Source organism: Podarcis vaucheri, assembly GCF_965113315.1.
Source record: "Podarcis vaucheri genome assembly, chromosome: 7".
In the NCBI taxonomy this organism is placed as follows: Eukaryota; Metazoa; Chordata; class Lepidosauria; order Squamata; family Lacertidae; genus Podarcis; species Podarcis vaucheri.
Genome location: NC_138765.1, coordinates 24,770,824 through 24,785,874, shown reverse-complemented (window position 1 = coordinate 24,785,874; position 15,051 = coordinate 24,770,824). Strand labels below are relative to the sequence as shown.

The 15,051-nt window shown below is 41.0% G+C and overlaps 1 protein-coding gene across 7 annotated transcripts in view; it reads right to left on the bottom strand.

Moving 5' to 3' along the window:
* PUM1 (pumilio RNA binding family member 1) overlaps positions 1–15,051 on the bottom strand; it is a 49,356-nt gene that overhangs the window by 22,588 nt on the left and 11,717 nt on the right. For 3 of the 7 annotated variants that reach the window (XM_082229471.1, XM_082229474.1, XM_082229472.1), the window contains exons 3-9: positions 12,048–12,116; positions 7,384–7,492; positions 6,628–6,806; positions 5,798–5,964; positions 4,195–4,465; positions 3,288–3,381; positions 711–827 (exon numbers count right to left, since the gene is read on the bottom strand). In XM_082229471.1, coding sequence (XP_082085597.1) covers positions 711–827; positions 3,288–3,381; positions 4,195–4,465; positions 5,798–5,964; positions 6,628–6,806; positions 7,384–7,492; positions 12,048–12,116 — 1,006 coding nt within the window. The remainder of the gene's footprint in view (positions 1–710; positions 828–3,287; positions 3,382–4,194; positions 4,466–5,797; positions 5,965–6,627; positions 6,807–7,383; positions 7,493–12,047; positions 12,117–15,051) is intronic. The other 4 variants (XM_082229476.1, XM_082229477.1, XM_082229475.1 and 1 more) reach the window with 3 other exon arrangements.

The window sequence follows — 15,051 nt, the reverse complement described above, 5'->3', positions numbered from 1 at the left end:
ACGTGGTTACGAAAATGTCATCACAAGCCCTTTATTAAAAAATCCCCTGTACCATGGCGATCCTGCTATAGTTTCTCATCTCCCAGACCAATTTCGCAAGAGAATATTGATGAACGCAGACAATCTAACTTATGCTTTAGACAACGTTGCGTATCTGCTGGACATCCATCTGATATTTCATTTTGAAAGGGGATACTTCCTTCCCACAGAAGTGCAACAGTATACAGTAAAGGGGGTGGGGAGAAAGAGCGTTAACCCCAGCTGTCCAAGCCTTGTATGACTTCCCTTTATTATCTTAAGCTTGCTATGGTTTCAGCTGCTTAAGCTGTGAAGACGCTCGGACACGAGAGCCCTTGCATGCAAGTAAGACCTACATGACCCCAATTCACAGGATCACTTTTGACATGGTGTTCAGTAGCAAAAATTGAGCCAAACAACCATGAGCAGAAGAAAAACAGTGCTATGATAGGTTGGTGCTATAACAGGTCAGTTCTACCGTTGTTCTCATGCTGCTACTTGTGCTGCAGAAGCAAAACATCTTTGGGTTCAGTTTTATGCTTTCTCATCCAGTGCTCTACTGCAAGGTGTAAAAACTTTCCACCCATGAGCAGGAAACTCCCCAAACTTACAGCATTATATATATATAGATAGATAGATAAGATAGACAGATATTTTTTAAAAATAACCATACATCTCATTAAGCATCTCACCTAACGTTGCAGCTGCGGCAAGCCCTGCCGCATAGGGGTCCGTTCCTGGAGGAGCAGCGCTGATGATGTACGGATTGGGCACAAAGGCAGCAGGAGCTAAACCTGCTGAAAACATACCTGTCAGTAAAAACAAACTTGACTAGAACTGCAGCCCTACCAAAACGTGAGTGTGTGTGTGTGAAAGATTGCGTGTTTGCGTGCATGTTTTGGAGATTGAGCCGACTTATCTATCATGGAAAAAGACACGGGTCTAAAATTTGAGCTGTAAAAGTCAGAAGCTTCACTCAGAAAACAAGCGATTAGGGTTGCCGTCTCTTAAGTCTCTTAATTTCCATTGACTAAAAAGGTAGCCATGATTAACTGGTGGGCATGAACTGAAGGTGGCAAGTGATGTCTTGGAGAAGTCATGCCCTTCCTCTTTTGTAAGAGAATGCCTGTTGTAATACATGTGTAAATCATTCAAAAGGAGAGCATTCCCCCCCCCACCACTTTAGAACAGTACCTCCCAACCTGCTGCCCTACAGATGTTACTGCGGCTTCAAATCTCATTACAGTGGTACCTCGCAAGACGAATGCCTCACAAGACAAAAAACTCGCTAGACGAAAGGTTTTTCCGTTTTCGATTTGCCTCGCAAGACGAATTTCACCTATGGGCTTGCTTCGCAAGACGAAAACGTCTCGCGACTTTGTTTCCTTTGTCTAAAAACAAAGACATGTTTTGTTTATAAAGTTAATTTATTTTCCCTTCAATTTTTGAACTGCTCTTTACAGTATGTGTGACTTTAAAGAGCAGTTAAGAAACTGTTGTTGTACCAAATTTGGCTTTGTTTGGACTATTTTGACCATAGGAACGCATTAATTGATTTTCAATGCATTCCTATGGGATTTCGTGATTCGCAAGACGAAAAATTCGCTAGACGACAAAACTTGCGGAACGAATTAATTTCGTCTTGCGGGGCACCACTGTAGCTCCAGCCAGCATGGCCAATTGTCAGGGATGATTTTGATGATGGCTCAAAATATTTAGGGGGCACCAGGTTGTGGAAGGCCACATTAGAACAATGTTGTTGTTTTTCTCTCATCTGCAGATCCAATTGAAGATGATACAATTTACTGACCAAGGTTTCTTTAATCAGATGAGAGCATGTACAATATACAAATTTTCACGTTCAGCTGTAAGACGTTGAAAGCTTCCTAGATTTTTGTGTCAGCTCTGGGACGCAGTGAAATTGAAAAGATGAAAACCACTTCATAAAAACAAAAATTATTCCAGGGATAGCTGGAAATTAGTCACAGCAAACATCACACTAGCATCACACTAACTACTTCTACCAAGAACCTTATTACTCATGTGTGTGTATCTTCCTTTGTGACTCTGAGAATTCTCTTAGAAGAATTCAGAACAATGCAAAGGCATATTAATAATAGACTGGAGAAGTAGGAAGTCCTAAAACAGACAGGATACACACACTGGCAGGATACAAAAAGAAGCAGGGGGGCACCATATGGGGACACAATATGTGCACACTGTGAGGCATGCTTTCTTGTGAAGCTGTTTGCACCTCGAAGACAAGCAGCTGTGCAGTTTACAGAAAAGCTTGCCTCTTCAGGAGAGAACATCTGTAGAGAAGTTAGGGGGTGTGAACTTTTCTCTCAGGCATCCACATATCCCTTTCTGGGATGCCAACAACGAATGCAAGGAATATTAAGTGGCAAAACAAAATAACTGAAGGAAAAAACAAGCAAACAGATGCCTGTATGCCCTTGCATATACATTTCAAAATATGCATAACAACATATATAAATCTTACAAAATATAGGTTAAATGGTCTTTTGAAAATCTAGCGTAAAATAAATAAAATGCAACACTGAAGTTCTTATTATGGAAAATTGTACTGATCACAATTTTTAAGGGAATGTAAACCCTGGAGGTGGAAGTGATTATCCTTACATACAGTGTTTGGGTCAAACCCAGGAATTACTTATTTACTCAACTCTCATTATTAATTGCAAATATAGACGTTTGCCCTTCGACCAAACGCCCATATAAGCAATTACATGTATATCCATTTTCTAATGGTGCAAAGGAAAGAACGTGAGAGCAAGGTAACAAAGAATGTATTCAACCAGTTTTGTTAGGAAAACCAGAAATAATGGGCATTGCTAATCCACGTTGTTGGGTCTATTCAAAGAGGGCTTTCAGGAGAAAAACACGGAATTATTTAACTACAACTGGTTTGAATATTGCAAGTAGCCCATTCATGTCTGGCTCAGAGCAAATGAGTACTTTAAAAAAACTCTCATTACAGAACCAATGTTCTCAGTGAGGGCAAGAGTGTCATCATTGCTAGACATGAGTGAGCCAAAAACATGATGCTCACACCCCGCCAGAGTTACAAACAGTGGAATCTCAAACCTTTTCAACCCCCAATCCCACCAACCCAAGTTCCTATATTACCCCTTGTGTTACCCTTTCAAAACAAATGAATGCTGTTTTGAAAGAAACTCGGAGAAATGCTGATGATCAACAGAAGGCAACCTGGACTCTACTGATAAACAAGGGACTGAAAGGCTTACCTATGTGCGGTTGATGAGCAGCTGCCAATGCATATTGCTGTTGTTGTGCTGCTGTCAGTTGCTGAACAGCGAGTGCATTCGGTCTTTGGAACAGCTGAGAAATCAAATTTAAAGATGTGTTTTACAACTCAGTTACAATGTAGTTGTGTGAACTTTTCTCCAAGGGGGCTAAACTTGGTAGGCACCAGGCCTAGTCAGAAAAGATTCAAAATGTGTCTGGCAGGTTATTTTCAATCCAGTGCTGTTAATGTTATGACTGTTAGCACCTCGTTGCCTCAGAGGGTCACAATCTGCTTAGAGTTACTCTCATATTTCTTTCTCACTTTCCGCCAGTCTAATGCCTGCTTCGAGGGGGGCGGGGCGTCCCAAGTGACAACTCTGTATGCAGTCATCAAAGAGCTACGCTGCATATTTTCTCAGATTCATGGCCTTCCTGACAATGCAGCTGTGGCTCCTGCCACAAAAGGACTTTGCCATGAATGGGTGCAGAAGGATCTTACAGTAATAGAATGAAGTGGAAAGCACATGCAGGGTAATATTTTATAAAACGTACACTTCTATAAATTAGCTCTCGCTACATGGGTCCTCCTACACTTTAGCCAGCAAACCAAAGCTGATGTTCATTTACTGAGCGGAGTAAGCTCCTCAGCTATGATGACCCTAGCTTTGAAGTGCACAGCCTATATGCTTAACCCATAGTGCAAGTGCCCAGAGCAGTTAGAAATATCAAGGGAGGGGGGAAAGGATGGGGATATCCAGCCGTTTTATACATATCAAAGGAAAAAGTTGCATGGTTGGTACACAGAGGTTATTCCAGGTGCATAGGTTTGTGTGTGCAAACCCATGCCCTGCAGACAGAATGGGGGGGGGGGTGGGGAGGAACCATATTAATCAATGCAAGATCTACCTGTTGTTGAGAATTGTAGTCAAATAAGCCCACAGTTGCTGCAGCTGAATCCACAGGTACCTGAGTGCCAGAGTAATCAAACTGAAGCGGCTCCATGCCAACATGCTCCATGGGATCCAGTGGAACACTCTGGGACTCTATGTTGGAGAAATCCTCCACAGGCTTGGCACCATTCGTACTAGCTAGCTGGGCTAAGCCCTCAGATCCATTCTGGTTTGGCCCTAAAAGATCCACATCATTTGCAGAGTTCTGGCAGTTACCAGGTGTCCGACTAAAGAAAAAGAAAAAGCACCACAAAACAGTTACTCACAGCAAAATTCTTATTTTTATTTTTTTTTAAAAAAAAACACCACCATCAGTGTCAATGGCAGGGCAGTTCTAAAATGATTTTTTAAAAGTTGTGTCTTTCCCCCCTTCCCATCTTTTTGAAACACCAAATAATTCCCCACCATCACCTGGCTGTTTTGTATTGTACATGTATTGTCATTGCTGCTGCTATAAGCTGTTAAGAATTCCCTTGTCTCTCATTTTATCCCCAATATCTGCCCTATTAAACTACATCTAAAACTCTGGGGTTGTTGTTTTTTAAAGACCTTGCCTTCTCTTTCATACAGCTGCCAATAAATCTGTTTGCAACACTCACCTTGGATAGCACCCTTTACCACCCCAACCCATCAGATATGGCAATCTTCTCTCTTCTCCTGAACTTGGAAATGGGGTGATGACAGAGGATCCTCCCTGCAGCCCCTGTTTGTGGGCTTTGTCGCCTATATTTTGCCTGCCCCAATCCTTCACCCCCTCCTTGGTTTGATTCCGTACCTCTTCTTCAGTTACCGTCACCCTCCACCCCTTCCAGGTGTATCACATTTCCTTTGCCCTGTAGCCTGCTTCATGCAAGGAAAGCAGTTCTACTTGTGCAGGTTGCCCTACAGCTACTTAGATCATGGGTGTAAACCACACAGGGAGTTTACATGCAAAGAAAAGGTTCCCTGCTGCAAAAGTTCAGCTTCTAGCGAATGGAAGGTGCCTTCATTCAGCAAGTGTTCTCCCTATTCAAATATATACTAGACACTGTACTACACCAACTGTACCCTTCCCAAGGGATTGCCTCTCATTACCCATCCCCAAGCATGTTTCCTGCCATTTATAAATGGGCCTGCTCAGGGAGACTGCAACCCACCTACAATTCACAGCTGCTTTCATGAACAAAAGTTGCATTTGTTTTGCTATTTTGTCCCTGCACTTTTCTTAACTATGGGAAAGTGTGCCCAACCACAGCAGCATATTTTAACACAGATTATTCATTGGCCCTGAAGAGTTCTGTTGACAGCATAGCATTTTCCTGCCTCCTGCTTCAACTCACTGGATCCCTCTGAGGTGTGGAGAAGCCGTCAGATGGGAAGAAAGTAGGTTAGCTGAACGAGAACCCAGCCTGGCCTGCGTGAGCAAAAATGTGTTCTTTTCGGATCTCAAAGGAACACCAAACAAATGTTGATTACAACTAGCAGCTCCCAAGTGAAACCCAATTCCTCCCTTCTGCTCTACTGCTTTCTAAATTACAGTTCCAGTACTTTTTTGGACTCACATATAGGTACATACTTACCTAAAATCTTTTGCATCAGCATCAATTCCATTTTGTACAGGCAATCCATTTGCCTTGTCCATTACATCTCCCTCTTCCTTCAAATCACCTAATTTATCACCATCAAATGTGCCCTTGTTTTTCTTGTCCCCTTTATCATTGTCGTCACTCTCAGCATCCCTTGGCCCCTGCGTAAAATATAGCACTTCACAATGTCTTCTTTTTAAAAAACAACCACCACACACGTCTGAATCAAGAAATTTTACAATTAGCATTTGACATCACCCTAAAATCTGTTTCAGCTTTACTGCTGTTGCTTATTTTACTGTGCAATTTATAGCAGCATCTTTGATGCGCTTAATCCCCACCCCTGAACACACATTCATGTGAATGCAATTGTGCACGCATAATGGAAACCCTACTCAGCTGCCTCTCTGACTTTTGAGCTTTCTTCAGAACCTGTTTGCACATAAAAACCTAGAACTATCCTTTTCTTCAGGAAAAAAGATACAATTTCAGGAGGATGAATTTTGCACCTAATGCCACGATCTGCATTTTTCCTGCATTCTTGCAGAATTGTGACATACAATCTTAGGTTACTCAGTGTTAATTCTGTTGAATAAACTGTCAGTGCCTATCATTAAACAGCAACTGAATGTTCACTTCTGGGCCTAGCTACTCTACTCCCTTCCTGTCCCTTTAAAAAACTATCCTGTATCAGCTTCATATTTTGGGCATTTAGAATGTAATCAATTCCCCAACTGTTCCAAAACTGTGGTGATGAATTGTACTTAACAGGAACAGACAATGATTTAGAGACAGTGACACCAGATATAATCCACTATACTTACAAATCCTCCTTTTCTGAGACAGGAATCCCCCGGGGATGAGCTCAGCACATACTCTACCATGCTAACTCCAAGTCCACCGCTTTCCGATCGTGGGGACAGCACTGAGTTAACCTCATTATTCACATGAAAACCCTGGCCAGGTCTTCTCTGAACCATGATTGGTTGGGAAACAGAATGATCTGCAACAAAAACAAATGGCTATATTTATACATATATCAGTAGCAAAATTGAAGGGGCTCAGCATTAGATTACTGTGCATCTTCAGAAAATGTGCTTCCTAACTTCCTCTGAACAGCTTAAAAGTAAGGCGAAAACAGGAGGGAGAGAAAATGCAGTCTTCAAGAAAATGCAGAATTCAAACTAACATGTGGTAACTGATGAAGACAGCAGCCACAAGAACTGCCTTGTAATTACTCATGGGATACCCATCTACATCTTTCTCCAGTAATTTTCATTCGTTCTCTCATGTTGCCCCCTTCCACAGAACCAGAGCAAACAGTGACAAACAGAGCTAGACCTGTCTTCAACTGTCCATTCCACATCCCCCACAAACACAGACAGATCAGCAAAGCCCTGCATTAAACAAATTTCAAATAGGAGAACCTTGCATATCTAACTGTGCTGTACAACTTTTTAGGGATATTATTTACCTCTTTTCTAAAATGTTTCTACTATAGTGCTTTAAGGAGCTGTGAGGAAGAGAGAAAAGAGTAGAAAAAACTTGCTCCAAATGATTTACGTGATGGTTTGAGGTACCTGATGTCCCCCAAGCGCTGTCTCTCCATTGATCACCCAAAAATATTCCTTTTGGTCCATCTTTGCTTGAATCATCAGACTCCCAAAACTTTTTACCTGGCAAAAGCTGCTGTAAAACAAAATGAGAAATATACCGTATGTTTAAAGGTTATCTTTAAAGATAAACTAAGATATTAGTATAGGTGTGCCCCAAACTTACGCAGGGGTTACATTCCAGGCCCATGTTAAGTGGGGAAACCTTCTAAACACCCTTTAAATGCTCTCTCTGCTGCTCTCTCTCCAATCCAGACCACAAATACAATATCCAAAAATATCCACAAGAACTGAAGTTCTGGGGCTGGCGGACACATGGGAAAACCAATTTGTGGAGTGAAAGAAGAGTTCTAGCTCTGGAAAGGGGACAAATGCATTATTATTCCGTCCTGTCCAGCACAATAATGGGGATCCTGGTTAGAAAACGGACACATTAATAGCCAGTTTCACTAAGCCATGATGGAAGCACCAGAGGAAGGAGAAAATGAGGTGGAGGCTTGTAGGCTCCACAGAAGCAGCAAACTTGAAAACAGGGTCCAGAACTAGACAGACTGTTGGGTCTGATCTAGTGGGGCTCTCCTTTGTTCTTAGGTTTAGCAAGTCAGGAGCTGAACAATTGAACAGGAAAAATAAGTCCCCTTTCCCTCATGTTGTATAGACATATGAGCCTGTAGGCAGGTTCTCTTTTCATTATTTCCATACATACATCATCCAGCACATATTAGAACCTTTCAAATAATAAATGACAAGTGGGACCTGCAGTAAAATGTTGCAATGTGAAGTGCTCCTGCTCAGTGTTCATGCTAGCCAGCAGTAGTCAGGCAGAGGGCCTACTTGGTGGTGGCACCCGCCCTGTGGAACGCCCTCACATCAGATGTCAAGGAAATAAACAACTATCCGACTTTTAGAAGACATCTGAAGGCAGCCCTGTTTAGGGAAGCTTTTAATGTTCGAAGTTCTATTCTGTTTTTAATGTTCTGTTGAAAGCCACCCAGAGTGGCTGGGGAAACCCAGCCAGATGGGCGGGATAGAAATAATAAAATTTATTATTTTTATTATTACTATTAATCTACAATAAGCTCCATTCCATCCCTGAATCTGCTTCTCCATTTCACCCCTCTAATACATATTCAGCATTCTGTGCCCACTTAGCATGCTTAGTACACATGGTGCTGGGGTGGTGGGGTTGACGGGGGGATTATTAAGTTATTTTTCCCCCTCCAGCATGCTGATAGCCCTCTCTAGTGTCCCTAGTCATCTTGTTTTGTCTACAATTCTGTTGGCACTCTCTAGCTGATTTTGCTATTAGAAGGAAGGGAGATATTATGAACTCCAGCTAAAAGACCTCTCTAACCTTCACACATCCATACCAGCCTAACTCCGGCCCTGCATACGCTCTGAACAAGAGTAAGTTACATGGGATGCTTACGCCTGGGAAACAGCTGTGGCAGAGTGAAGGGAGGCGTTGTCATGCCACAAACCAAGCATTTTACCAACTGCATAGCACCTTTCCATCACAACTACTACAATATATGTCAGAATGGTTTTCCTGTGTATGTTTAGCTGGTGATAAACAACATCAACTTGTAAATCTTTATGAGAATGACTCCTCCATTGGCAAACATGGAGACTGCTGGCCCTGAGGTCCTGGCAGCTTTCTATTTCTTTTGCACAACACCAGTACATCCTGAAAGTCTACCTCCCACACTCTACCATTAACCAGTTGCCTTTATTCATTATTTTTTATTTAACATCTTTATAAAGGGCAGAATCAAGCTTCACTTATTCTGCCCACAGTATGCCAAACTGAATCAGAGTCAATTAAAGCACTGACAATGCAGTCATTGCGGTCTTCTTGGGTTATGCAGTGTTTCAAAGGAAGATACCGTTACCATGGCACATGGAGGGGCCAGAGTTTTACAAATCAAACCCAAGATCTGGCTTATTAAAAACGAAACACCTTCTGGTATTTTTCAAGGTGTGTTGAATTTCAGTAGCTTGGCTATTAAGGCTGTGAACCTGAATAAATATTCGCTCACTATCTTATTAAACCTTTCTTAGGCCTTGGGAACACTTCGCCTCCCTTCCTGGTCTCTTATATTTATTCCTTTCCCAGCTTATATATAAAACCAACTGTTTGTTGTGCTTAAAATTCATGCTTACATTTTATTTTTTAAATAAAAATTATATACTGCTTGACTGTAAAATAAAAAACTTCAAACATTTCATTTTTTTCACTATTATTTGCCTAGCAATCTCTTTTCCAAGCTGACTAATTCAGATAGCATCGTGAAAATAAACTCTGGTATTGTTAGGTTTTTCAAAATAGATAAAACTATTTAGTCATTTAGTTAGGTGGCTGGAAACTTTATTCACTGCTTACAGGGTTGACAGCTTAGTTCTTCAGTTCCCCAGCCAACCAGCTGCTCTTTTTCTGGTATTCTAAGTCATGCAGTAATCCAAGTCATCCGTTCTTAGGGTGAGATACTCTCTGCCAAACTATTTCCATGGCGAGATATCTATACCATGGAGTCAGCTGTTTGCTACAGGCCCAGACTTTTTGACAGTTCACTTGTTTCTTGGATGGAAAAGATTATCGGGGGGCTACATAAATTTCAATGATACAAGGTGCTTGCATGCCATGATTAGCTTAAACTGCTGACTCTCAGGTGCTAAATTTTGAAGTATGACAACAGAGACATTCTTAGTGAGCAATTTCTATTTATGATTTTTCATTTCTATGAATTCAATTGAGAGGCAAGCTAGTAAGTCTGCCTCACTGTGAAATTTTGGACTGCCATTATCTGTACACTCACTCTATAATTATGTATGTGCAAAGCTCTTCAGTGCTGGCAAATGTAAAAACCAGTACATTAGAAGGTTGCTGGATCATGCCATTTAGATCCTTTAAGGGGCGGGGGGGGGTCGCAAACTGTGAGTCTGCCCTGTTCTCTCCCCCTACCCAATCAAAATTAATTCTCCAAATCTTCCAGTGCAGCATATACCACTGTTTCGCGCCAAAGAACTATTCTTGTTACTTATTTCACTGTCATCGTCAACATGAATCATATTCAGGGGCATACTAGCAACTACTTTAATTAGAGTGATGATATCCTTTATCCAATTATGAAGCAATTAAGTTAGCATAGTTCTTAGACAAGCATTTTGCAAATCAGTCAGTGGATTTTCTTTAATATCAGGGTCAAGAATGGACAATGGAGGATTGTGTGGGCTTTATGAGCCATCTTTGAATATTCTATTCATATACTCCTGCTTTTTTAGTATTATTTCTGGAATAAAAACCCATATACATGTACTCTGCTTTCTGAGCCCCACAACCAAAAGTGGTCTCTAAAGTGGACTCATATATAGTGTAAGGATCTGCATTTTTCAAATGATCGACAGGCTGTGATTGATTATCAGTTAAACATCTGGCTAGTTCAGATGACACCCTTGAGCTAGGTTAAGAACTTCTGAGAACTTTATCCAGGGATAGTCCACATAAATATTGGCCTATTCCTACCTCTTTTTCTTAATGGTGACACAGACCATTCATAATATAAGAATATTCTTCACAACTGTGAGTAGGGCAGTGGGGTGGGGAAAGTGAAGACAAACTAATTAGCTATTATCTTCATTCACTGCTCCTGCTCAGGCTGCACAGAAAAAGCATTTTTGTTCCTGAAATTCATTCTGATTGTGCAGATAAAATATAACTGATAGAATTATACAGGATATGGTATTAGTTTGTGAAAACAGTCAAGATCCAATGATCCCAAGGCATGCACCACAAAATGGCAGAGATGGCTTCACTTGGTTGCAAATGGCCAATAATCAGATGCAAAATGTGCCTGGCTAATTTCGAATACTGGTCATAATTCATCCACCACACAAATAAATATGGATTCACAGTATTCATTATTTGGAGAACACGCTTATAATGCCGAAGATCCCCAGTTCAATTCCTGACATTTCCAATTAAATGATCAGGTGATGGGTATGATCAGAGTAGCTCATACTGAGCCAGATGGAGAAATAGTTTTGACCTGACGTAAGACAGCTTCCTGTGTTCATTACTCAGGGTGGAACATCCCTAATGTCTTTCACAATCTTGGATGTTGTTGGACTGCAACTCCCTTCAGTCCCAGACTATTTGGCCATTGGACAGGGTTGATGGGAATTGTAGTTCTGCAACATCTCGGTAGCCAAAGTTGGGGAAGAATGGTCTACACTATACACTGCTGCTGTTCAAGTGCTCATTTTTCATTTACACTGCAGCACCAAATGATCATCTCAAATCTGTGCAAGATCCACCTCTCTTTCAAGAATCCGTTCTAAATCACAAACCCTGCTTTGTAGCAGTCATGGGTAAAGCAGACCTACACAATTTAAGATGGCATAGCTGTAGTTTGGGGGGGGGGGCAAGCAAAACATGTAGTACCTGGACAAATACCATTATAGTATACTGAGTTTTCCATCTCAGAAAATGGTGCGAGAGCACCTTCTATAGCTCCATCTCTGAAAAGACAAACAGGCCTGGGCCAGGGCAGTATCCAAGAGAAAACAGGACACTGTTTGGGCTTACCTGAAAGGAAATAAAGAAAGAAATGCAACAAAATATGTTCACTTACCTCTCCCATAGCTCTTCCTTCCAGAGCAAGTGCTTGAAAATCATGATTTAATTCATCCATAGAACGAACCTATTAAACATTGAAAGATGCAAGAAAAACAGGTGAAAGAAGCTTTGTCACATGGCCTATAAAACTAAAAGACAGAACAACTGCACACCAGTTCTAAACAACATATAAGTAATGCATATGAGTTGCAGAACATAATTAGGTCTGTAAAGTAAACATATTTTGAGGGGGGGCACACAAATGTATACCAATATAACGAATAACAGCAGAACAAAAAAGCATATTTATATATTCAAGTTAATAAGAGAAAAGGAGGTTTAGCAGACACAAAGGAAATCAAATGGGAATTTTTGCACATATAGCCAACCAAAACAGATTATATTAATAAAATTGAAAAAGAATAATCAAAGCCTTCTATAATTCTGCCCATTCTAAAGCAGCAACTAATGAAACATCCTCTACCAAGTTTTAGCTAGATAGAAGAATTCAGCTGTTAGTAATTCTCTTGAACCATCATCAATGTGTGTATGTGGGCTGTCAGCCACTAAAGTACCAATGATAAAAGGTCAACCTGTATGTAGATGAACATTTCAACGCTACTGTCAAATTCATCCACATCAATTCCACTGCTGCTTTAGTTCACCAACCTATGATTTAATGTGCGAATGACCAGTGTGCTGGTATGCAGCTGAAGCATTCCCAAGTAGCTCTTCACTTGGGAGGAAACAAACCAGAGGCTGACATTGGCATTATTCGTTGTTTCCCCTCAAAGGAACTGTGATTGAGAAGTAAGACAACCTCAACCATGGTTTATTTGACCAAATCGGACTTGAGCTTCTATTAACATAGGGCTGGATTCAACTAAACAATTGCCCTTGCAGGAGTCATAAATCACACCAGTGCAGCAGAGCTTTCCCTCTTCTCCCTGCACATGTACTCCCAAATCAGTTCAGGTGGGATGTTGGACGAACTCCCCAGAACACTGTGGGTACAGATTCCTGATATTCATCACTTTGTGTAAGATACCATTCTGGCTGTCTTATCTCCAAAAGGAAGTAATACGGGGGGAGGCAACCAAAATGATCAAGGGACTGTAACTACTCCCCTACAAGGAAAAGTTATGATATCTGGAGCTTTTTAGTTTAGAAAAAAGTGGGGCAGCAATCAGTCAAAAATAAGAGGCATTAAGTCAGGACCATCAAGAGTTCTGGAGTCATGGGACATATTCAGAAGCTACAGGATCTTCCCCTTAACCAATACACTTTAAATTTGAAAGATATACTGGGTGATTATTATTTTTTTCTAAAGGGGGAAAGTATTCAATTCAGAGATCTGGCAACAGAGGAAGTTCAAATTATGGGATGAATTGCTCCTGAAGTCAGAGGACCATGCTTTTAGTACTTAGAGGCAATATGGTTATGGAGGTAGGAATAAGAATAGCATATAGTCTTGTGCCATATTAAATCATGGATCAAACTGCCTCCTTTTAAGTTTCTGTTCAAGTCAAAGACTGTCTTCTATAAGCAGCCATGTGCCACTTATTCCCAAGAGGACAATCAGCGTATTGTATTTATCTATGTAAAGCAAGCATGCCAGCATATCTTCACCGAAAAGGACGCAAGGCCCATATGGCACAGATCAGGTGTCTGGGTTCAGAAAGCTTTTTGAAGATGTGCACACTTGAGCAACGTGTTTAACCGTGAAAACACTGTAAAACACAGACACAGGCAGAGACTCCTCTTTCAGGAGGTCCTGACAAATATGGACACCATGTCCCTTCCTTAGCCAAGCCAGGGATATTTCCTGCCTATGATTCACAAAGATGCATGTGATCACGAGTGACATATCAGGTTGAGTTCAAGGGGTTTACTATTTTGAAGGCATTCCATAGCTCTTGTCACAGTGCATTTTGGCAATATGAGATGATCAATTGTGAAGGTACAGCATGGAATGCAACATTGTGGAATGCATAGTGTTTCATTGCTTCTCCAAGAAACCCAGAGAGATGCAACCGCAAAATTCTGTGGCTGCAATCTATACCTATTTACCTGGGAATAAGCCCCACTGAACTTACTTCTGAGTACAGGATTGTACATGTACAGGATTGCACTGCGAATCTTTTTTCTCCTTATGAAACAGTAAGTGTGACTTTTTAACCACATCTTCACTGAACTTTGATAGAACTGCCAGACACCAGATTAAGATTGCTCTGTAGGCTGCAAGTTGACCAACTCCAAGCAGGAATGTTCAGGTTTACATATCAAGAGTCATTTACGTGGAACAATTTCTGTGTTTTGTTTTTCTATAGTAGAGAAACAGTGCTGCAGCTGTTTAAAATATTTGATTGTATGGCCTGAATCATATAATGCAATTATGGGTTATGGAGCAACTTCTCTATGAGGAAAAGTTGCAGCATTTGGGACTTTGGACTTTAGAGAAAAGGAGAGTAAGAGGTGGCATGGTAGTTTGTAAAATTATGCATGGTGTGGAGAAAGTGGGATAGAGAAGTGTATTTCTCTCATAAGATTAGATCTTTTGGACATCCAATGAAGCTGAATGTTGGAATATTTAGGACAGTTTAAAGGAAGCACCTGTTCCTGCAAGTTACTCCCACAGGAGGTAGTGAAGGTAAGCAACTTGGGTGGCTTAAAGGAGAATAGATAAATTCAGGAAAGACAAGCCTATCAACAGCTACTAGCTGTTGAATGTCTTGGTTGCCCTCTTCTGCACATGTCCCAGCTTGTCAACATCCTTCTTGAACTGTGGCACCCAGAAGTGGACACAGTACTCCAGGTGTAGCCTCACCAGGGTTAAGTCAATATCTAGTCAAATTCTGTATTCTCTGCTGATGCCCCATACTTCCATGATTCTCATTTCCTGAACTTCCCTGGTATTTTGATGTCTATTGCAACAGTGTTTTTGTAGCTAACCCAGAAGTTTATAATGCTCCAAAACATACTACCACCCAAAACATACTTGCTCTTTATAAACTCACCCT